We start from the raw sequence: 24,191 nt of genomic DNA, 5'->3' as shown, positions 1-24,191 counted from the left end.
CCCGTGGTACACCGCTAATAACTGGTCTCCAGGATGAAAATTTACCATCTACCACCACCCTCTGTCTTCTATGTGATAGCCAGTTACTGATCCAATCGGCCAAATTTCCCTCTATGCCATGCCTCCTTACTTTCTGCATGAGCCGACCATGGGGCACCTTATCAAACGCCTTACTAAAATCCATGTATACTACATCAACTGCTTTACCTTCATCTGTGTACTTAGTTACCTCCTCAAAGAATTCAATCAAACTTGTGAGGCAAGACTTACCCCTCACAAATCCGTGCTGACTATCCTGGATTAAGCTGAATCTTTCCAAATGATCATCAATCCTATCCCTCAGGACCCTTTCCAATAATTTACCTATGACCAAAGTGAGATTAATCAGCCTATAATTCCCAGGGTTATACCTATTCCCTTTCTTGAACAAGGAGACAACATTTGCCTCTCTCCAGTCTTCTGGCACTATTCCTGTAGATAGTGAGGACATAAAGATCAAAGCCAAAGATATTCTCTGCGGTGTAGATAATTAAAGTGGGTTGGTGCTTAGTCCTAGCTAAGCAGGTCATGGGACATCTGACTGGGAGGAGCCAGGTCTGATTGTAGTTTTAGCTTTATTTACGAGTAGGTTGTGAATTGTTTAGTTGGTATTTCTATTGGCAGGTGTAGATAGTGAGTTAAAATTGTTTGTTTTGTTTAAGAGTTCTTATCTTTTAATTAAGTTATGTTAAGGTGGTTAATTCTGTGCTAAATTGAAGTTTGTTTTAACAGAAAAGATACCTATTGGACGGAGTCATCACTTGTGGAGCGATCCATCCATTCCTCGGTTTTACATTCCGAAAAATTGTTTGCGGTTTCTCGCCCAGTATCAGAACAAAGGTTGGGGTGCAGTCTGGTACCCTCACAGCACCAAAACACACACAGTGACACTGGTGCATGCACCCTCACACCCACACACGCACAGACACACAGACTATCCACCTTTCTCGCCAAATCTTATTCTCCCTCTTTCCCTCCCCATTTTTCTCACATCTCCCTGTCGCTCACCCCAAACTGCACTCTGACCCCACACTGCACTCTGACCCCACACTGCACTCTGACACAACACAGCACGCTGACCCCACACTGCCCTTTGACACAACACTGCCCACTCACCCCAACTGCAAATCTCAGGATGTCTTTGTCTTGGGCCAGTGCGATAGCCTCAGCGAAAGTGGTGTCAGGATCATTGGATCTTCCGTCTGTAATCACAATCATTACCCGTTTGGAGTCAGCCCTCAATCCACTGTCCCTGACAAAGATATCCTCGCTGGAGAGAGGGATAGAGGGAGAGAGAGAGATTTTAGTCATTATGTGAACACTGTGCTTCACAAAGATATCCTCGCTGGAGAGAGAGAGAGAGAGAGAGGGAGAGAGAGGGAGAGAGAATGGGAGAGAGAGAGAGATATATTTTACTCAATGTGTGAACACTGCCCTTGTGGTGATATGCATCACTGTAAATACACAAGGGGTTAATGTAAATACACTGGGACTAAATAAACACTAGAAGGAGCACCAGAGACATGACACACAGACAGTCAACCAATAGGTTAGTAAGATAGGACACGACCAATGGGCAGTCAAGACACACCCAGAGGTGACACTACCACAAGGGGGCGACCCATATAAAAGGATAGGGCACACATACTCTTGCTCTTTCCAGAGGCGACACTCAGAGAGACAGGGGCAGATCAGGAAACATCACACCCACCGCATGAATTAGAGCATACTGCTTAGGTAGATTGAGTTACTATAATAAGATTAACAGTAGAGTCGAATCCAAGTAGGAGAATTGTTAATAATTTAAGAAATGTGTTAAACCTATCTCCAAGTCTGAACCTTCCTTTGTCAGAGTGCACATCAAGGAAGCAGCTTATGCTGCATGAAGAAGCATAAAAGACAACATGGTACCAGTGAGTGACCTGTTGAATCCCTATAGTTCAACTCAACAAATCCGTGACTACCAGCAACAGCAGCCAGGCAAGATGTTCGAGATTCCAGTTCCACAGCAGCTCAGGTACCACGGCAATCTCAGAACAAACTGGCGTGCGTTCAGGCAGAGATTCGAGATCTACCTGGTAGCGTCCGACCTAGATGGCGTGGCGGATGCAGAGAAAATAAAGCTGCTACTCACCATCGCGGGTGCAAGAGCAGCAGAAATCTTCGAGACCTTCAAGTACTCCAAAGGGCAAGACAAGTTTCAAGAATACTGCGAACACAGGAGCGAACAGTAAAAGAGGCGCCAATACTCACCATGAAGCGAAGGTCGGCCTGCAGATTCAAGATGATACATATGATTTGGACTTAGCACTGGATGCTGTATCCAGCGCATCTTTGGGTCACGTTTGAGGACCAGGAACTTTACTTTGAATCACCAGACGAAGTAATAAATTTTATCAAGGACAGAAGACTTACTGGGGACTAAATACCCTGATCCTTGGGGGAGGGCACTGTGATTTGGTGAAAATCACTTTTTTGTGCTGTTCTGAATATACAGTGCTCGATGTAACAAGGGGTTATTTCTGTTTCTAAAGTTAACGTTGTTCCATTGGGAGCTGTGATGTGTTGATGCCGGCGTTGAACTGGGGTGAGCACAGTGAGAAGTCTTACAACACCAGGTTAAAGTCCAACAGGTTTGTTTCAAATCACTAGCTTTCGGAGCACTGCTCCTTCCTCAGGTGGTGGGATTTCTTTTACTGTTTCTTTACTGGGAACTGTGTTGCATTGAATATGTATGTCGAAGGCATGGGAGGGGGGGGGGTGGGGAGAACAATGGGTAGAGAGGATGTGTGGCACCACGGGTGGGAGCTACCTGGTTAGTTAGGGTAGCGAACCCACGGAAGCAGAGTGAGGGGCGAGCACGTGATAAGTTTGATATGGGGGGGTGGGGGTTGGGCTTTTCGTGCTGTTACTAGGGGGTGGGAGGGGAGGGGGAGCTGCTGTGCTGACAGAGGAGAAACTGTTACTAGGGGACAAGTGGGAGGTCGAGGACGGCGGATGCCCAAGGGCGAGCTCGAAGAGGCGAGGGGCACGAGCTGGAGGCTGGTGGCCTACGAGGGGCTCCCCCCACCCTGACTACGCTGATTACTTTGAACGTCAGAGGGCTAAACAGACCAGTCACGAGGGCTCGCGTGTTCGCGCATTTGAGGGGACTGAAGGCGGAGGTGGCAAAGTTACAAGAGACACATCTAAAGGTTATAGACCGGACGAGCTTGAGGAAGGAGTGGGTCGGACAGGTATACCACTCAGGGCTGGACTCTAAGAACAGGAGAGTTGCGATTCTGATTTAAAAAACGGGTGGCATTTGAGGCAGGGAGAATGGTGTCAGACTCGGGGTGAGTGGGAAGCTGGAGGGGACGCGAGTGGTAATGCTCAACGTATATGTTGCAAACTGGGATGATGTGGAATTTATGAGGTGGGTGTTAGGTAAGATCCCAGATCTAGAGACGCATAATTTGATTATGGGGGAGATTTCAACACAGTCATTGATCCAGGATTGGACCGATCAAAATCCAGGGCAGGGAGGGTGCCTGCTTCGGCGAAGGAACTAAAGGGGTTTATGGAACAGATGGGGGGCGCGGGGGGGGGGGCGGGGGGGGTTTGACCCATGGAGGTTCGGACGGCACTGAGTGAAGGAGTTTTCTATTTTCTCCCTTGTCCACAAGGTTTACTCTCGGGTGGGCTTTTTGATCCTGAGCAGGGCTCTACTGCCGGGGGTGGTGGATACCGAGTACTCGGCAATTGTGGTGTCAGATCAGGCCTCACATTGATTTGCAGGTCAGTTTGGAGAGAGGGCAGCACCCGTTACGGAGGTTGGATGTGGGACTATTAGCAGGTGAGGGGGTCTGTGGGCGGGTGAGCAAGTCCATCCAGAACTATTTAGAAACAAATGATACGGGGGAGGTCTCTGCAGCAACGGTTTGGGAAGCTTTGAAGGCAGTGGTCAGAGGGGAATTAATCTCGATACGGGCCCAAAGAGAAAAGGTGGAACGGGCTGAGAGGGATAGATTAGTGGAGGAGATACTCCAGGTGGACAGGAGATACTCGGAGGCCCCGGACACGGGGCTACTGAGGGAGCGGCGGAGGTTACAGGTAGAGTTTGGGCTGTTATCTTCAGGGAAGGCGGTGGAACAACTAAGGAAGGCAAGGGGAGCAGTGCATGAGTACGGGGAAAAGGCCAGTGGAATGCTAGCCCACCGGCTGAGGAAAAGGGAGGCGGCCAGGGAGATAGGTAAAGTAAAGAGCAGAGGCGGGAATACTGTCCTGGACCCAGTCGGGGTGAACAAGGTGTTTAAGGACTTTTATAGTAAATTATATGAGTCAGAGCCCCGGCTGGAGAGGAGGAGATGAGGCAATTTCTGGATCAGTTGAGGTTTCCGAGGGTGGAGGAGGACCTGGTGGAGGGCTGGGAGCCCCAATTGAGATTGAGGAAATAATCGAGGGGCTGGAGGGCATGCAGTCGGGCAAGGCCCCGGGGCCTGACGGCGACCCGGTGGAATTCTATAAGAAGTTTTCAGCGATATTGAGCCCACTGCTGGTAAGGACATTTAATGAAGCAACAGAAAAGGGAGTCCTCCCCCCAACAATGTCGCAGGCCTCGATTTCATTAATCCTGAAAAGAGAGAGACTGCGAGTCATACAGGCCAATTTCTCTACTGAATGTGGATGCCAAACTGCTGGCTAAGATACTGGCCACAAGGATAGAGGACTGTATCCCGGGGGTGATAGGGGAAGACCAGACGGGGTTTTTACAAAAACAAAGAACAAAGAAATGTACAGCACAGGAACAGGCCCTCCAAGCCCGTGCCGACCATGCAGGCAACTCACGGCCAATATGAGAAGGCTCTTAAACGTTATTATGATGCATCAGGGATGCAGGTGGTGGTCGCGATGGATGCAGAGAAGGCTTTTGATCGGGTGGAGAGGAATTACCTGGTTGGGGGGGGGGGGGGGGGTGCACTGGGAAGTTTTGGGCTTGATGAGGGCTTTATTGACTGGGTGCAGGCACCAGTAGCGAGTATGTGCATGAATCAAAGGAGATTACAATGGGATGAGAGAAGATCTAGCTAAGGTAGACTGGGAGCAAAGACTTTATGGTGAAACAGTTGAGGAACAGTGGAGAACCTTCCAAGCGATTTTTCACAGTGCTCAGCAAAGATTTATACCAACAAAAAGGAAGGACGGTAGAAAGAGGGAAAATCGACCGTGGATATCTAAGGAAATAAGGGAGAGTATCAAATTGAAGGAAAAAACATACAAAGTGGCAAAGTTTAGTGGGAGACTAGAGGACTGGGAAATCTTTAGGGGGCAACAGAAAGCTACTAAAAAAGCTATAAAGAAGAGCAAGATAGATTATGAGAGTAAACTTGCTCAGAATATAACAGATAGTAAAAGTTTCTACAAATATATAAAACAAAAAAGAGTGGCTAAGGTAAATATTGGTCGTTTAGAGGATGAAAAGGGAGATTTAATAATGGGAGATGAGGAAATGGCTGAGGAACTGAACAGGTTTTTTGGGTCGGTCTTCACAGTGGAAGACACAAATAACATGCCAGTGACTGATGGAAATGAGGCTATGAAAGGTGAGGACCTTGAGAGGATTGTTATCACCAAGGAGGTAGTGATGGGCAAGCTAATGGGGCTAAAGGTAGACAAGTCTCCTGGCCCTGATGGAATGCATCCCAGAGTGCTAAAAGAGATGGCTAGGGAAATTGCAAATGCACTCGTGATAATTTACCAAAATTAAATCTCTGGGGTGGTCCTGTCGGATTTGAAATTAGCAAACGTGACACCACTGTTTAAACAAGGAGGTAGGCAGAAAGCGGGTAATTATTGGCCAGTTCACTTAGCTTCGGTAGTAGGGAAGATGCTGGAATCTATCATCAAGGAAGAAATAGCAAGGCATCTGAATGGAAATTGTCCCATTGGACAGACGCAGCATGGGTTCATAAAGGGCAGGTCGTGCCTAACTAATTTAGTGGAATTTTTTGAGGACATTACCAGAGCGGTCGGTAGATAAAGGGGAGACAATGGATGTGGTATATCTGGATTTCAAGAAAGCCTTTGACAAGGTGCCATACAAAAGGTTGCTGCATAAGATAAAGATGCATGGCATTAAGGGGAAAGTAGTAGTATGGATAGAGGATTGGTTAATTAATAGAAAGCAAAGAGTGGGGATTAATGGGTGTTTCTCTGGTTGGCAATCAGTAGCTAGTGGTGTCCCTCAGGGATCAGTGTTGGGCCCACAATTGTTCACAATTTACATAGATGATTTGGAGTTGGGGACCAAGAGCAATGTGTCCAAGTTTGCAGACGACACTAAGATAAGTGGTAAAGCAAAAAGTGCAGAGGATACTGGAAGTCTGCAGAGGGATTTGGATAGGTTAAGTGAATGGGCTAGGATCTGGCAGATGGAATACAATGTTGACAAATGTGAGGTTATCCATTTTGGTAGGAATAACAGCAAAAGGGATTATTATTTAAATGATAAAATATTGGGAAATGTTCAGACTGGAGTCCAGTTACTAGTGGTGTACCACAAGGATCTGTTTTGGGGCCACTGCTGTTTGTCATTTTTATAACTGACCTGGAGGAGGGCGTAGAAAGATGGGTGAGTAAATTTGCAGATGACACTAAAGTCGGTGGAGTTGTGGACAGTGCGGAAGGATGTTACAAGTTACAGAGGGACATAGATAAGCTGCAGCGCTGGGCTGAGAGGTGGCAAATGGAGTTTAATGCAGAAAAGTGTGAGGTGATTCATTTTGGAAGGAATAACAGGAAGACAGAACACTGGGCTAATGGTAAGATTCTTGGCAGTGTGTATGAGCAGAGAGATCCCGGTGTCCATGTACATCGATCCCTGAAAGTTGCCACTCGGGTTGAGAGGGTTGTTAAGAAGGCGTACGGTGTGTTTGCTTTTATTGGTAGAGGGATTGAGTTTCGGAGCCATGGAGGTCATGTTGCAGCTGTACAACACTCTGGTGCGGCCACATTTGGAGTATTGCGTGCAATTCTGGTCGCAGCATTATAGGAAGGATGTGGAAGCATTGGAAAGGGTGCAGAGGAGATTTACCAGAATGTTGCCTGGTATGGAGGGAAGATCTTATGAGGATAGGCTGAGGGACTTGAGGCTGTTTTCGTTAGAGAGAAGAATTGAGGCATACAAGATGATCAGAGGATTGGATAGGGTGGACAGTGAGAGCCTTTTTCCTCGGATGGTGATGTCTAGCACGAGGGGACATAGCTTTAAATTGAGGGGAGATAGATACAGGACAGATGTCAGAGGTAGGTTCTTTACTCAGAGGGTAAGGGTGTGGAATGCCCTGCCTGCAACAGTAGTGGACTCGTCAACACTAAGGACATTCAAATGGTCATTGGATAGACATATAGACGATAAGGGAATAGTGTAGATGGGCTTTAGAATGGTTTCACAGGTCGGCGCAACACCGAGGGCCGAAGGGCCGGTCCTGCGCTGTAATGTTCTATGTTCTATGTACATGATCTTCCTCTTTCCAGTGAAGACACTCAGTGAGTACAGACACAGGGTTGATTGAACATGACACCCACCACGTGAATTGTAGCAGACTGGTTAGTCAGTCTGAGTAGCAATAACAGGATTAACAGTAGCGCCGAATCCAAGTACGAGAATTGTTAATAGTTTAATAAACGTGTTAAAGTTTGAACCTTCCTTTGTCAGAGTGCACATCAAGGAAGCAGCTTCTGCTACGTCAAGAGCGTAACAAAACATGGTACCAGTGAGTAACTGTTTAAATCCATATAGTTACAACTCAGCAAACAGTGACAGCCAGCAACAACACCCAGGCAAGATGATCGAGATTCCGGTTCCACATGTGCCACAGCAATCTCAGTGCAAACTGGCGTGCATTCCGGCAAAGGTTTGATATCTTCCTGTGTTATGGGCGAGGTGTTTTCAGAACCCCAAAATGTACCATGGAGTTCAACCACCCTCTCCCTTTAATGTATTTGTTGCTTTTCCCAGCACACGGCGTGTTCCCTAGGTGTGGGATCACAATTCTGGACACGCGGGTTTTTAAACACAAAACACTGTTTATTCCATGAACTCAACTTAACATCTTAAATAAACATTCGATCTCTTAACACCCCTTACTTCAAAGATAACTCAGAAAATATTGCAACAGTAAATAATTCCTCAAAATGTTCCTTCAAACTTCTAAGAGACTTAACACCTTTAAACAGAATCACATCAGGTTGACGGTTTTACTATTATGAGTTTAAAATCAGCCAAATGATCCAGAGATGGTCTTTTATGGCAGAGATCACAGCAAATCCAGCTCACTGCAAAACACAGACACTCACAAGCTCTTTTCAAACTGAAACTAAAAACCTGCAGCTCTCTGGAAACACACAGACACACACCAGCTCTTTTTCAAAAACTGCAAAACTAACCTGCAAAATGGCTGACCTGACCTCAGCTCCACCCACTCTATGACATCACTGTTTTCTTAAAGGTACATTGCTTAAACAACCAGTTCTTAAAGGTACTCTCACATGACACATGGTAGCAGCCAACCTACAAGACGTGGCCGATGCTGAAAAGACAGAGCTTCTGCTCACCATCGCGGGTGCCAGAGCAGAAGAAATCTTAAAATCATTCAAGTTCTCCAAAGGGAGAAACGGGAGCGACTTCCAGGCAGTCCTGGACAAATTCAAGCAACACTGCGAGGAAAACACAAAGAAACCAACAGAAAACGGTCAGAGAGGAGCCAATACTCACCACGAGGCCGAGGTCCCGGAGAAACAAACGACAATTTTGATCGGCAGCCATCTTGGAAAAGGTGCCACACATGTGCAGTTGAGAGAAATGCGCAAAGGAAAGGAACAGCGATCTGCGCATGCACAATCACAAGCGTCGTGACGTCAGAGCCCCCGGACCACGCCCACTTAAAGGGGAAATGGCTCAAAACAAGGAAAAAACATTTTAAAGCCTCAAAACCAGATTCTTTCACCTGGAACGACAGCACAATGCCTGAAATTCGACCAGTAGCTGAAAGTAACCTCCGCAGAACCCTGCAGCAAGCAGTTAGCACCGCCCAAAGAGATGATACAGTCCTAGAAGACTACGACTCAGACCTTGAATTCTTCTTTGGACATCGCGAGCCCAATGCCATCTCCGGCACAAAACGTGATGATAGGGTGACACAGGCCTCCGCAGCGAACTCGTGGACAGACTCCACTGTAGAAGCAACGCAAGACTCCAGAGCGCAGTCCTTGCATGAACAAGACCATGAGGGTCTAGCAACCTCCTCTGAGCAACCAGCAAGCAGACTATCACAGTCCACCCAGATTATTTGAGCCACCAGAAGAAGACTCAGACGGTCTACCCAGCTCAAGGGAAAGACAAGAAGACACTGAGGCTCTACCCACTGTATGTGCGACAAGTGACGACGGCATCCCACTTCCCATACCAGATGTGCAACGTGACAGACCTCAGCTCGAATGTACAGAGGCACTCGACAATCACAGTGAGGCTACTGGTGACTCCGGTGACACCACGTTACGTCAAACCTCATTCGCTCGAGCCTCTCCACAAGCAAATGCATTCCTGACTGTTTTGACTCCGGACGGGGAGCATCGACAAACCAAAACTGACTCAGGTGAAACAGCCCAGACTCCAGACGGGGAGCAACCACAAGCCAGAGCTGATTCAAGTAAGCCGGACATGACTCCAGACGGGGAGCGCCGCGAACTCAGTGACGGCACGCTCAAGCAGACAGCAGATGCCACAAAGCACGCTGACACGAGTAACTGTGTGAAGGACTCGTATTATCCACAGTGAGGTCCTCGAGCGCAGCAAACACGGCAACAAAACCAACCAACACAACAACAACATCAAAGACATCAACAAGAAGCGCACCAGAGGCAACAATGTCGACAACAAGCACGACACAAACACCAATGGAACTACGACTGGTACGACTCTGCCCATGAGGAACACTGTTACTGCTCAGCTCAGTACAATGACAGACCGTGGCAGGACGATGCATCTTACCAGTTCACAGTTGCTGCCCTACCAACTGGCAACCTGGCATTCAGGACAGATGCCATCAAGAATTGCCACCACAAGCATCGGAAAAAAAAACAACAGACTCCAAATCAGTCAATGAGGTGATTTGAACAATTGGACACCTCCTGATGACCAAACACCAGGACACTGACGGCATTCACAAGGGAATGACAACGTCACCATTGACACTTCTATACCAGACCATATAAATTCATGAACGTTGGACTCATAACTTTTATTTTGTGTTGTCGTATCCTCAAAGTCATCGCAACTATTATTTGGTCTTGTGTATTATTGTACAGTCATCATAACTTGTACATAGCATCACTTATCTACCTGTTTTTGTTCAATTTTCTTTAACACTGTACGGAAAATATGGGACATGAAAAAGGGGGGTTGTGGTGATATGCATCACTAAGTACACAAAGGGTTAATGTACATACACTACACCTAGCTAGACACTAGAGGGAGCACCAGAGACATGACACACAGACAGTCAACCAATAGGTCAGTAAGATAGGACACGACCAATCGGCATTCACGATACACACAGAGGTGACATTACCACAGGGGGGCATTACACCAACCCATATAAAAGGACACAGCACATATGCTCAGTCTCTTTCCAGTGGAGACACTCAGTGAGTACAGACACAGGGTTGATTGAACATGACACCCACCACGTGAATTGTAGCAGACTGGTTAGTCAGTCTGAGTAGCAATAACAGGATTAACAGTAGCGCCGAATCCAAGTACGAGAATTGTTAATAGCTTAATAAACGTGTTAAAGTTTGAACCTTCCTTTGTCAGAGTGCACATCAAGGAAGCAGCTTCTGCTACGTCAAGAGCGTAACAAAACATGGTACCAGTGAGTAACTGTTTAAATCCATATAGTTACAACTCAGCAAACAGTGACAGCCAGCAACAACGCCCAGGCAAGATGATCGAGATTCCGGTTCCACATGTGCCACAGCAATCTCAGTGCAAACTGGCGTGCATTCCGGCAAAGGTTTGATATCTTCCTGTGTTATGGGCGAGGTGTTTTCAGAACCCCAAAATGTACCATGGAGTTCAACCACCCTCTCCCTTTAATGGATTTGTTGCTTTTCCCAGCACACGGCTTGTTCCCTAGGTGTGGGATCACAATTCTGGACACGTGGGTTTTTAAACACAAAACACTGTTTATTCCATGAACTCAACTCAACATCTTAAATAAACATTGGACCTCCTAACACCCCTTACTTCAAAGATAACTCAGAAAATATTGCAACAGTAAATAACCCCTTAAAATGTTCCTTCAAACTTCTAAGAGAACTTCTATGCTCAGTCTCTTTCCTGTGGAGACTCTCAGTGAGTACAGACACAGGGTTGATTGGACATCACACCCACCACGTGGATTGTAGCAGACTGGTTCGTCAGTCTGAGTAGCTATAGCAGGATTAACAGGAGAGTTGAATCCAAGTAGGAGAATTGTTAATAGTTTAATAAACGTGTTAAAGCTATCTCCAAGTCTGAACCTTCCTTTGTCAAAGTGCACATTAAGGAAGAAGCTTCTGAAACGTCAAGAGCGTAACAAAGCAACCCGGAGGCGGCAACTGTTCATTGACTTTCTCGGAGAAAATAAAATGTCAGCAGAGGCAGAAATCTACAAGCGGGGTTTAGGCTATTGTTTCATTATTAGGATTGAGAAGCACGGGATGGGGATGGAACTGTTTTATGTACCATGTTTATGTTACTGTTATTATTATATAAACTACAAATCCCTAACAAAATGTTTTTTTCAAAAATATATCAACACTGTCCTTCGCAAAGGGAGAGAGTGGGAGAGAGAGAGGGGGAGAGAGAGGGAGGGGGAGAGAGGGAGGGGGAGAGAGGGAGGGGGAGAGAGGGAGGGGGAGAGAGGGAGGGGGAGAGAGGGAGGGGGAGAGAGGGAGGGGGAGAGAGGGAGGGGGAGAGAGGGAGGGGGAGAGAGGGAGGGGGAGAGAGGGAGGGGGAGAGAGGGAGGGGGAGAGAGGGAGGGGGAGAGAGAGAGAGAGAGATGGAGAGAGAGATGGAGAGAGAGATGGAGAGATGGAGAGAGAGAGAGATGGAGAGAGAGAGAAGGATGGAGAGAGAGAGAGAGAGAGATGGAGCCAGAGATGGAGAGAGAGCGAGAGAGAGGGAGAGAGAGAGATGGAGAGAGAGAGATGGAGAGAGAGAGAGATGGAGAGAGAGAGAGAGAGAGATGGAGGGAGAGATGGAGAGAGATGGAGAGAGAGAGATGGAGAGAGAGAGACAGATGGCGAGAGAGAGATGGAGAGAGAGAGAGATGGAGAGAGAGAGAGAGAGAGAGATGGAGCGAGAGAGAGAGAGATGGAGAGAGAGAGAGAGAGAGATGGTGGGAGAGAGATGGAGAGAGAGAGATGGAGAGAGTGAGAGAGAGAGAGAGAGAGAGATGGAGAGAGAGAGAGATGGAGAGAGAGAGAGATGGAGAGAGAGAGAGATGGAGAGAGAGAGAGAGAGAGGTGGAGAGAGATGGAGAGAGAGAGAGAGAGAGGTGGAGAGAGATGGTGATAGAGAGAGAGAGGTGGAGAGAGGTGGGAGCGGGACTCTCTGTTGCCTGACACCAACATCGCAGTTGGCGATTGGGTCTGAACGGCCTCTGGCCGCGCCATGTTGTGCACAGTGGGTGCTGCAGGTCGCACTGTGCTGCACGGCCCTGGACCCGGCCATTCATCGGCCGTTAGGCCACATTTGGAACACTGCGTGCAGTTCTGGTCGCCACATTACCAGACGGATGTGGATGCTTTAGAGAGGGTGCAGAGGAGGTTCACCAGGATGTTGCCTGGTGTGGAGGGTGCTAGCTATGAAGAAAGGTTGAGTAGATTAGGATTGTTTCTGTTAGAAAGACGGAGATTGATGGGGTAGCTAATTGAGGTCTACACAATTACGAGAGGTATGGACAGGGTGGATAGCAACAAGCTTTTTCCTAGAGTGGGGGTGTCAGTTACAAGGGGTCACGATTTCAAGGTGAGAGGGGGAAAGTTTAAGGGAGATGTGCGTGGAAAGTTTTTTACGCAGAGGGTGGTGGGTACCTGGAACGCTTTGCCAGCGAGGTGGTAGAGGCGGGCACGATAACATCATTTAAGGTGCATCTAGACAGATATACGAACGGGCGGGGAACAGAGGGAAGAAGATTCTCTGGAAAAATGTCCAAGTGTTGTCGAGACTGGGATTTGCTGCGTCCCTGCGCTCGGCACAGCGAGGCGGCTACGCTTTGCAACATTAATTAGCCCAATCAAGCAGGCCTCGTGGGTTTGTCGCCGCAAATGAAGGCTTGCAGCCGATTGACCAGCCGATTGACCCGCTAACAAGGTCGAACAGCCCTTCAGCAGCACTGACCAAGTCCAGCCAGCTCACACCAATGCCACCCTGGACAGCGGCCCCATGATTCAGGGATGCTGCCCTGGGGAGGCTGCACGACGTGATGGAGGCCAGGAGGGATGTCCTGTACCACCCAGGGTCCCGCAAGGTGGGCCACGAGGCAGCCAGTGCAGCTGGCAGTGCGCCCAGAAAGAATGGCCTCCAGTGCCAATAGAAGGTCAACGGCCGACACAAGGGTGAGGAGACACCAACCCTCCCCCAACCCCCTCCCCATTCAGCACCCTCCCTTCACAACCCCCCCGCCCCCCACTGTGACCCACACGTCTGGCTAACGATGCCCTCTCTGTGTCTCCTCAGGAAAAACTCTCCCAGAATGGCCGGGAAAGTGCCTCCAGCTGACGGTGCCAGCCCATCCCGGGCGGCTCCCTCTCCTGACTCCGCGTAGAACCCCTCGGAAGGGCGCTCCGAGTTTGCCACCGTGGTTGCGCCACAGCTGTCATCCCCACCCTCCACCAGCGCGGATACACACACCTCGGTGCGACATGTTAGTGGTCAGGCTTCAGGGGCACGATCTGCTGAGCACCACACTGCTGATGATGCAGAGAGGCCTCAGCAGTGGGTGGTCCTTGGGGCAGACGGACAGGGGCAAATGTTGCCCCCGGAATGGGTACGTACGATCCATGGGTTGGCATGGTGAGTGGTTGCCCCCCCATCACCTCCCCCACCCTTCCACAGTGGGCCACCCTGTGGAGGGTCCCCCCTGCCCCAGTCGAGGGTCCCCAACCTCCCACTGTGCACTGGGGCGGCAATCCCAGCGCCCCCGGGCTCCATGCCTGTGAGCAAAGATGGCTACTCACCTCCTCAACTCCTCACAGAAGCCATTCCACCAGGTTCACTAATGTGCGCCAGCGAGACTCCTCGCTGGGGGGGGGGCCGCTGAATGTGCGCCAGCGAGACTCCTCGCTGGGGGGGGGGCGCTGAATGTGCGCCAGCGAGACTCCTCGCTGGGGGGGGCCGCTGAATGATGGGAGGCCGTTGGATATGGGGCGGCTCTCGTTAATTGTGTGGAAATAGAGTTGAAGTGGTGATAATTGGTTTCTCGCTACACCAGATCCTGATATGGCTTACGGGAACGGGCTGGTTGCATCGCAGACTCTTGGACACCTGCCGCGATTCTCGTATTTGGACTCTCCCAATATTCACCGGCCTCATTTCACTTGAGTGATAGCATAACAAGGCCGAAGAAACGTGCTCAACGTGTGAACATAGTCCTTCAGAAAGATATCCGTGCTAGAGAGAGAGAGAGAGATATTAGTCGATATGTTACTCACACGACAATCCTGCCATCCATGGAATCAGTGTACTGATCCATCGCTGCATTCCCTCTCGAAAAGTATATGTTTTCTTCGATAAAGAGACCGAAACCGGACACCATACGCCAAGTGCAGTCTCACCAAGGCCCTATCCAGCTGCAATAAGACATCCCTGCTCCTGGGCTCCAATCCTCTTGCAATGAAGGCCAACATACCATTTGTCTTCCTAACTGTTTGCTGGGCCTTCACGCTGACTTTCAGTGACTGGGCTACAAGGACACCCAGATCTCTTTGTACATCAACATGTTCCATTCTATCTCCAGTTTAATAATGCTCTGCAATTCTGTTTCTCCGTCCAAAGTGCCAAGCGCTTCCCCCTCACTCAACTGGACTCAATCACGTTCAAACTTCTTAATATCCCCTCGCCACTCACCTTCCCTTCAAGTTTTGTGTTGTTAAAAAAACTTGAAAACATTGGGCATGACATGTCGGGAGAGGTTCTAAGGGCCGTAACAGACCCGGCTTCCCAGGGGCCCCCCGATGGCGGAGCCGCTCAGAGTGCGGTCTGTGTTTAATGACACTTCGTGCCAGCTGCCTGGTGGAACTGGCTGTCCTGTCAGCTGATTCCGCCTGGACCCTTCCCGACAGCGTCCCACTGACAAGGGGAATTCCTCACAAATACCCCATCCACACACTTCCCGGTCAGCATGCAGCCTTGCCACCGCACTGACCTGCTGCAGGTTTCTGGGCGTTGTGGAGGTTCGACAGGACACGCTGTTCCCCCGAGGGAATCGGAGACCCAGCCTCCAGGCCACCAATGCTGCTCAGTTCGGGCAGCGTGACCAGCCAGATCACCGTCCAGTGCAGGAAGACCCATGCCCTCCATTGTGCCTCACGGGTAAGTTAACAACACCCCACCGGGCATCGGTCCCACCTGCCACCCCGCTGACCTCTGCCCCGCCTCTCCTGCCCCCCTATCAGGTCGGCGGCTCGCACAACGCCCCCCACCAGCATATTACCGTGCCTGTGCCGGCAAATCCTGGAACGCACCAGCACAACCCCTCCATGCCCAGGAGCAGTGCCCACACTAACCACTTGCGGTGACTGCCCGCTCCCCGCTACATCAAATGTCCAGCTGACAATGCCCCCTCTGTATCCCCGCAGGAGAGGATAGCCCATAGTAAGTGGGAAAGGGCCCAGACTGGGTCAGGACATCAGTCACTGGCAGCGAGGGTGGCCCAGCGAGGGTGGCCCAGCGAGGGTGGCCCAGCGAGGGTGGCCCAGCGAGAGTGGCCCAGCGAGGGTGCCCAGCGACGGTGGCCCAGCGAGGGTGGCCCAGCGAGGGTGGCCCAGCGACGGTGGCCCAGCGAGGGTGGCCCAGCGACGGTGGCCCAGCGACGGTGGCCCAGCGAGGGTGGCTCAGCGAGGGTGGCCCAGCGACGGTGGCCCAGCGACGGTGGCCCAGCGAGGGTGGCCCAGCGAGGGTGGCCCAGCGAGGGTGGCCCAGCGAGGATGGCCCAGCGAGGGTGGCCCAGCGAGGGTGGCCCAGCGAGGGTGGCCCAGCGAGGGTGGCACTGCAGAGGGTGGCCCAGCGAGGGTGGCCCGGCGAGGGTGGCCCGGCGAGGGTGGCCCGGCGAGGGTGGCCCGGCGAGGGTGGCCCGGCGAGGGTGGCCCAGCGAGGGTGGCACTGCGAGGGTGGCCCAGCGACGGTGGCCCAGCGACGGTGGCCCAGCGAGGGTGGCCCAGCGAGGGTGGCACTGCAGAGGTGAGGATCCATGCCCACATAACCTGGCTGCAGTGAGATGTTAGTGACAGACAGAATGATCCATTCCCCCTCACTGGTCACACGTCCATTCTCTCGCAGGATCTCCATCTGTTGGGCCTGGGCCACCCATGTCACTCACTCTCCCTCCTGCCCCGCTAACCTCGGAGGAGAGTTGCGGGGAGACCACCATTGAGCCATCGCAGCTTTACCCCCACCTCCCACCAGCACACACGCACCTCGGTGGGTGACATAAGTGGACAGGCATCTGGGGCACAATCAGGTGAGCACCACATCGTTGCTGATGTCCATCAGGTGGAGACAGGAACGTGCAAGGGAGTCGGAGGTCTCCTGGATTCCAGGACTCGGCAGAGTTCCAGTCAGATGCCAGGCCCCTGGAATAGAATGGAATCAGAGGAAAGTTACAGAGCAGGAGGCCATTCGGCCCACCTTTACCATGCCAGCCCGAGGATACCCAGGTGCCCTTTCTAATCCCTGCACCCTGGGCAAGGTTATCCGGGAGCTGTTGCAGACGCTGGGGTACGGCCATGAGAGTTAGGTGCACTGACATTGCAACGATTGCAGGAATTCCAAAAGCTTTGGGTGCAGGAGCTGATGCCAATGCTGCGGGCACTGAGCTCAACACGGAGGAGCTGCCAATGCTGCGGGCACTGAGCTCAACACGGAGGAGCTGCCAATGCTGCGGGCACTCGGCTCAACACGGAGGAGCTGCCAATGCTGCGGGCACTCGGCTCAACACTGCAGTGGTGACTGCAGTGGAAAGTTGCAGCACGAGGTCAGCGTCTTGCGCGGTGGTGTCCAAGGTGTGGCTCAGAGCGTGATGACCATGGCTGAGGGCCTCGACACCATGTCCAGGTGCTGAGGGACTTGTGGCAGGGGCAGGTGGACATGACTGGGGGACGGCGTTGTCAGCTCACTCTGAGCCAACAGACATGAGTCAGACTCCGGCAGAGACTGAGGATCAGCTGAGCTTTCCTCACAGCGAGCTATGATCACTCTCCTGCCTTGGACAGTGACAGTGCCGACACAAGCCCCTTACCCTGGGCATGATGTTACACACACTCTGGGTCATCGGGGAATGGGGGGGTGAGGGAGGGCCTGGGGTGAGATGATGGAGAAAGCCTCATCCTGTGAGAGGTCGGGAAGAATGAGGGTCTCCCGGGCCCTCTGAGCATTCTGGACCCTCACTGCCTCCGGTCCTCCAGCTGCTCCAACTCACCCTTCCCAGGCTCGTCCTCCAGCCCCTCCTGGTCCAGTCCCTGCTCATCCCCCTTATGTTTCTCACATGTTCCTCTACCTCCAGCACGTCAGCCCGCTGCTCTGCCAGCTGGTGGAGGGCACAGCTGACAAAGTGTGTGACCCTCTGGGGGCTGAAGTGCAGGGCACCACCACAATGGCCCAGGCATCGCAACCAGAATGATGCAGCGCTCGGGGACAGCACAGGTGGCAACATGGGTCTCGTTATATTGGGTCTCCGCATCAATCTCTGAACTGGCATCATCAGCCAGGACGTCACCGGGTATCCCGTGTCGCACAAGAGCCAACCCATTATCCTGGGACACTCGAAGATGCCGGGATCTCGGAGTGTCCCAGGATGTAGCTGTCGTGCACATTCCCTGGGAAGCAGGCACACAACGGCACGATGTGGAGGTGGTGGTCACACACGAGCTGGTCGTTGAGGGAGTCGAACCCCTTCCTGTTAATGAAGGGCACTCCCTGTTGCCCCAGAGTACGCAGGGCACCATGTGTGCCATCAATCACCCCCTGAACGTTCGGCACCCCTGCAATGGCAGAAAATCCTGCTGCCCGGGCATCCTGATGGAATTGATCCAGCTCCAAGTTGATATAGTCAGTGCCCAGGCACACAGGGCATCCGTCACTTCGCCAATGTGTTTGTGGGCTGTGGTTTGTGAAATGCCGCACAAGCCCTTGTTCGAGCCCTGGACTGAACCAGTGGCAGAAAGGTTGAGGGTTGCGGTGACCGTCACAGCCACCAGGAGCGTCTGCCCTCCACCTGCCCGGGTGCCAGGGCGACGGGGACTTGGCATTGGGACCGCACCATCTCTTTGTTGCGATGGAGTCTCCTGTGGCACATGTTGTCCGACATCTCCTCGAACAACCATCGACGCCTGGACACCGAGTCATCGCTGACCGCTGGGTCACTCCTCGGTCTAACGGCTGACCAGGTCCTCAGGGTGTGCGGAGCTCCCCAGCACATGGGCTACCACCTCAAACCTGAGTCAACGCCGTGGCTGCCGTCTGCCCACGTGAGCTGCCACCAGCGGCATAAGGGCTGTCACTGCGGCATCCACAACACCTTCCACCTTGGTTGCTGTGAGGAATTGGATAAGGAAATACACCAACAATACGATAGAGCTTCCACCCACCCGAAGACCCTCAGAACCCCCAAAGCTTCCCCACACGAGCATGTTGCACTTTCTCTCAGAGTGCCATCCAGTAAACCAGTTGCGCAGGAGGACCGCACCCTGCACACACACAGCCAGATCAGCAACCCCGCATCTCCAGGTCCCAGGCCCCTGCCAGGAAAACTGGGGGGGGGACGGGGCCGGGGGGGGGGGGGGGGGGGGGCTGTGCTCAGGTAGTATCCACTGTTTCACTCACTCACATTCAGCTTGCAGGCCGTTCCCGAGCTGAAGCACAGCTCCAGCTGTTTGCTTGTTGGCTGCTGTCTGCCTCGGTGATGTTGATGCCTCAAGGCTTCAGGCAAAGTGTTCAGGAATACAACCCCATCCACCCATCTAATCGAGGGATATGGAGACTGGCACTGTGCACAGTGCTCCCAGTGTGGTCTAACTGAGGGATATGGAGACTGGAATTGTGCATAGTGCTCCCAGTGTGGTCTAACCGAGGGATACGGAGACTGGAATTGTGCACAGGGCTCCCAGTGTGGTCTAACCGAGGGATACGGAGACTGGAACTGTGCACAGGGCTCCCAGTGTGGTCTAACCAAGGGATACGGAGACTGGAACTGTGCACAGTGCTCCCAGTGCGGTCTAACCGAGGGATATGGAGACTGGAATTGTGCACAGTGCTCCCAGTGTGGTCTAACCGAGGGATACGGAGACAGGAACTGTGCACAGTGCTCCCAGTGTGGTCTAACTGAGGGATATGGAGACTGGCATTGTGCACAGTGCTCCCAGTGTGGTCTAACTGAGGGATATGGAGACTGGAATTATGCACAGTGATCCCAGTGTGGTCGAACTGAGGGATATGGAGACTGGAACAGTGCACAGTGCTCCCAGTGTTGTCTAACTGAGGGACATGGAGACAGGAACTGTGCACAGTGCTCCCAGTGTTGTCTAACTGAGGGGTATGGAGAGCGGAACTGTGTACAGTGCTCCCAGTGTGGTCTAACTGAGGGATACGGAGACTGGAACTGTGCGCAGTGCTCCCAGTGTGGTCTAACTGAGGGATATAGAGACTGGAACAGTGCACATGCTCCCAGTGTGGTCTAACCTAGGGATATGGAGACTGGAACTGTGCACAGTGCTCCGAGTGTGGTCAAACCGAGGGATATGGAGACTGCAACAGTGCACTGTGCTCCCAGTGTGGTCTAACCGAGGGATATGGAGACTGGGACTGTACACAGTGCTCCCAGTGTGGTCTAACTGAGGGATATGGAGACCGGAACTGTGCACAGTGCTCACAGTGTGGTCTAGCTAAGGGATAAGGGACTGGAACAATGCACAGTGCTCCCAGTGTTGTCTAACTGAGGGATATGGAGACTGGAACTGTGCACAGTGCTCCCAGAGTGGCCTCACTGAGGGATATGGAGACTGGAACAGTGCAGAGTGCTCCCAGTGTGGTCTAACCGAGGGATAAGGAGACCGGAACTATGCACGGTGCTCCCACTGTGGTCGAACCGAGGGATATGGAGACTGGAATTATGCACAGTGCTCCCAGTGTGGTCGAACTGAGGGATATGGAGACTGGAACTGTGCACAGTGCTCCCAGTGTTGTCTAACTGAGGGATATGGAGACAGGAACTGAGCACAGTGCTACCAGTGTGGTCTAACTGAGGGATACGGAGACCTTAACTGTGCAGAGTGCTCCCAGTGTGGTCTAACTGAGGGATATGGAGACAGGAACTGTGCACAGTGCTCCCACTGTGGTCTAACCGAGGGATATGGAGACCAGAACTGTGCAGAGTGCTCCCAGTGTTGTCTAACCGAGAGATATGGAGACTGGAACTGAGCACAGTGCTCCCAGTGTGGTCTAACTGAGGGATATGGAGACCGGAACTGTGCACAGTGCTCCCAGTCTGGTCTAACCAAGTGATTTGGAGAGTGGAACTGTGCACAGTGCTCCCAGTGTGGTCTAACTGAGGGACATGGAGACTGGTACTGTGCACAGTGCTCCCAGTGTTGTCGAATTGGTGGATATGGAGACTGGGACTGTGCACAGTGCTCCCAGTGTGGTGTAACTGAGGGATATGTAGACTGGAACTGTGCACAGTGCTCCCAGAGTTGTATAACAGAGGGATATGGAGACTGGAACTGTGCACAGTGCTCCCAGTGAGGTCTAACCGAGGGATATGGAGATTGGAACTGTGCACATTGCTCCCAGTGTGGTCTAACTGAGGGATATGGAGACTGGAACTGTGCACAGTGCTCCCAGTGTGGTCTAACTGAGGGATATGGAGACTAGAACTGTGCACAAGCTCCCAGCGTGGTCTAACCTAGGGATATGGAGACTGGAACTGTGCACAGTGCTCCCAGTGTGGTCATACCGAGCGATATGGAGACTGGAACTGTGCACATTGCTCCCAGTGTGGTCTAACTGAGGGATATGGAGACTGGAACTGTGCACAGTGCTCCCAGTGTGGTCTAACTGAGGGATATGGAGACTAGAACTGTGCACAAGCTCCCAGCGTGGTCTAACCTAGGGATATGGAGACTGGAACTGTGCACAGTGCTCCCAGTGTGGTCATACCGAGCGATATGGAGACTGGAACTGTGCACAGTGCTCCAAGTGTGGTCTAACTGACGGATATGGAGACCTTAACTGTGCAGAGTGCTCCCAGTGAGATCTAACTGGGGGATACGGAGACTGGAACTGTGAACAGTGCTCCCAGTGTGGGTCTAACCGAGGGATATGGAGACTGGAACTGTGCACAGTGCTACCAGTGTGGTCTAACTGAGGGATATGGAGACCGGAACAGTGCACAGTGCTCCCAGTGTGGTCTTACTGAGGGATATGGAGACCGGAACTGTGCACAGTGCTCACAGTGTGGTCTAACTGAGGGATAAGGGACTGGAACAATGCACAGTGCTCCCAGTGTTGTCTAAGTGAGGGATATGGAGGCCGGAACTGTGCACAGTGCTCACAGTGTGGTCTAACTGAGGGATAAGGGACTGGAACAATGCACAGTGCTCCCAGTGTGGTCTAACTGGGGGATACGGAGACTGGAACTGTGAACAGTGCTCCCTGTGTGGTCTAACTGAGGGATATAGAGACTGGAACAGTGCACATGCTCCCAGTGTGGTCTAACCTAGGGATATGGAGACTGGAACTGTGCACAGTGCTCCCAGTGTGGTCAAACCAAGGGATATGGAGACTGCAACAGTGCACTGTGCTCACAGTGTGGTCTAACTGAGGGATATGGAGACCGGAACTGTGCACAGTGCTCACAGTGTGGTCTAGCTAAGGGATAAGGGACTGGAACAATGCACAGTGCTCCCAGTGTTGTCTAACTGAGGGATATGGAGACTGGAACTGTGCACAGTGCTCCCAGTGTGGTCTCACTGAGGGATATGGAGACTGGAACAGTGCAGAGTGCTCCCAGTGTGATCTAACCGAGGGATATGGAGACCGGAACAGTGCACAGTGCTCCCAGTGTGGTCTAACTGAGGGATATGGAGACCTTAACTGTGCAGAGTGCTCCCAGTGAGGTCTAACTGGGGGATACGGAGACTGGAACTGTGAACAGCGCTCCCAGTGTGTTCTAACCGAGGGATATGGAGACTGGAACTGTGCACAGTGCTCCCAGTGTGGTCTAACTGAGGGATATGGAGACCGGAACAGTGCACAGTGCTCCCAGTGTGGTCTAACTGAGGGATATGGAGACCGGAACTGTGCACAGTGCGCACAGTGTGGTCTAACTGAGGGATAAGGGACTGGAACAATGCACAGTGCTCCCAGTGTTGTCTAAGTGAGGGATATGGAGACTGGAACTGTGCACAGTGCTCCCAGTGTGGTCTAACTGGGGGATACGGAGACTGGAACTGTGAACAGTGCTCCCTGTGTGGTCTAACTGAGTGATATAGAGACTGGAACAGTGCACATGCTCCCAGTGTGGTCTAACCTAGGGATATGGAGACTGGAACTGTGCTACAGTGCTCCCAGTGTGGTCAAACCGAGGGATATGGAGACTGCAACAGTGCACTGTGCTCACAGTGTGGTCTAACTGAGGGATATGGAGACCGGAACTGTGCACAGTGCTCACAGTGTGGTCTAGCTAAGGGATAAGGGACTGGAACAATGCACAGTGCTCCCAGTGTTGTCTAACTGAGGGATATGGAGACTGGAACTGTGCACAGTGCTCCCAGTGTGGTCTCACTGAGGGATATGGAGACTGGAACAGTGCAGAGTGCTCCCAGTGTGGTCTAACCGAGGGATAAGGAGACCGGAACTATGCACGGTACTCCCACTGTGGTCGAACCGAGGGATATGGAGACTGGAACTGTGCACAGTGCTCCCAGTGTGGTCCAACTGAGGGATATGCAGACTGGAACTGTGCAGTGCTCCCAGTGTGGTCTAACTGAGGGATATGGAGACTGGAACTGTGCACAGTGCTCCCAGTGTTGTCTAACCGAGAGATATGGAGACTGGAACTGTGCACAGTGGTCCCAGTGTTGTCGAAATGATGGATATGGAGACTGGAACTGTGCACAGTGGTCCCAGTGTTGTCGAAATGATGGATATGGAGACTGGAACTGTGCACAGTGCTCCCAGTGTGGTCTAACCGAGGAATATGGAGACCGGAACAGTGCACAGTGCTCCCAGTGTTGTCTAAGTGAGGGATATGGAGACTGGAACTGTGGACAGTGCACCCAGTGTGGTCTCACTGAGGGATATGGAGACTGGAACAGTGCAGAGTGCTCCCAGTGTCGTCTAACAGAGGGATAAGGAGACCGGAACTGTGCACGGTGCTCCCACTGTGGTCGAACCGAGGGAAATGGAGACTGGAACTGCGCACAGTGCTCCCAGTGTGGTCTAACTGAGGGATATGGAGACAGGAACTGTGCACGGTGCTCCCAGTGTTGTCTAACGGAGGGATATGGAGACTGGAACTGTGCACAGTGCTCCCAATGTGGTCTAATTGAGGGATATGGAGACCAGAACTGTGCACAGTGCTCCCTGTGTTGTCGAAATGATGGATATGGAGACTGGGACTGTGCACAGTGCTCCCAGTGTTGTCTAACCGAGAGATATGTAGACTGGAACTGTACACAGTGTTCCCACTGTGGTCTAACTGAGGGATATGGAGACCGGAACGGTGCACAGTGCTCCCAGTGTGGTCTAACTGAGGGATATGGGGGCTGGAACAGTGCACAGTGCTCCCAGTGTTGTCTAACTGAGGGATATGGAGACTGGAACTGTGCACAGTGCTTCCAGTGTGGTCTAA

General features: G+C 51.8%; 1 protein-coding gene across 1 annotated transcript in view; it reads right to left on the bottom strand.

The window, feature by feature from the left end:
* Window positions 1-24,191, bottom strand: part of LOC140402256 (integrin alpha-X-like) — an 815,908-nt gene that overhangs the window by 185,371 nt on the left and 606,346 nt on the right. Inside the window, exon 8 of the mRNA XM_072489886.1 lies at window positions 1,156-1,309. Coding sequence (XP_072345987.1) covers window positions 1,156-1,309 — 154 coding nt within the window. The remainder of the gene's footprint in view (window positions 1-1,155; window positions 1,310-24,191) is intronic.

Source organism: Scyliorhinus torazame, chromosome 25 (assembly GCF_047496885.1).
Source record: "Scyliorhinus torazame isolate Kashiwa2021f chromosome 25, sScyTor2.1, whole genome shotgun sequence".
NCBI lineage: Eukaryota > Metazoa > Chordata > Chondrichthyes > Carcharhiniformes > Scyliorhinidae > Scyliorhinus > Scyliorhinus torazame.
Note: the sequence above shows the minus strand (reverse complement) of the source record. Positions and strands in the feature narration are given on the sequence as shown.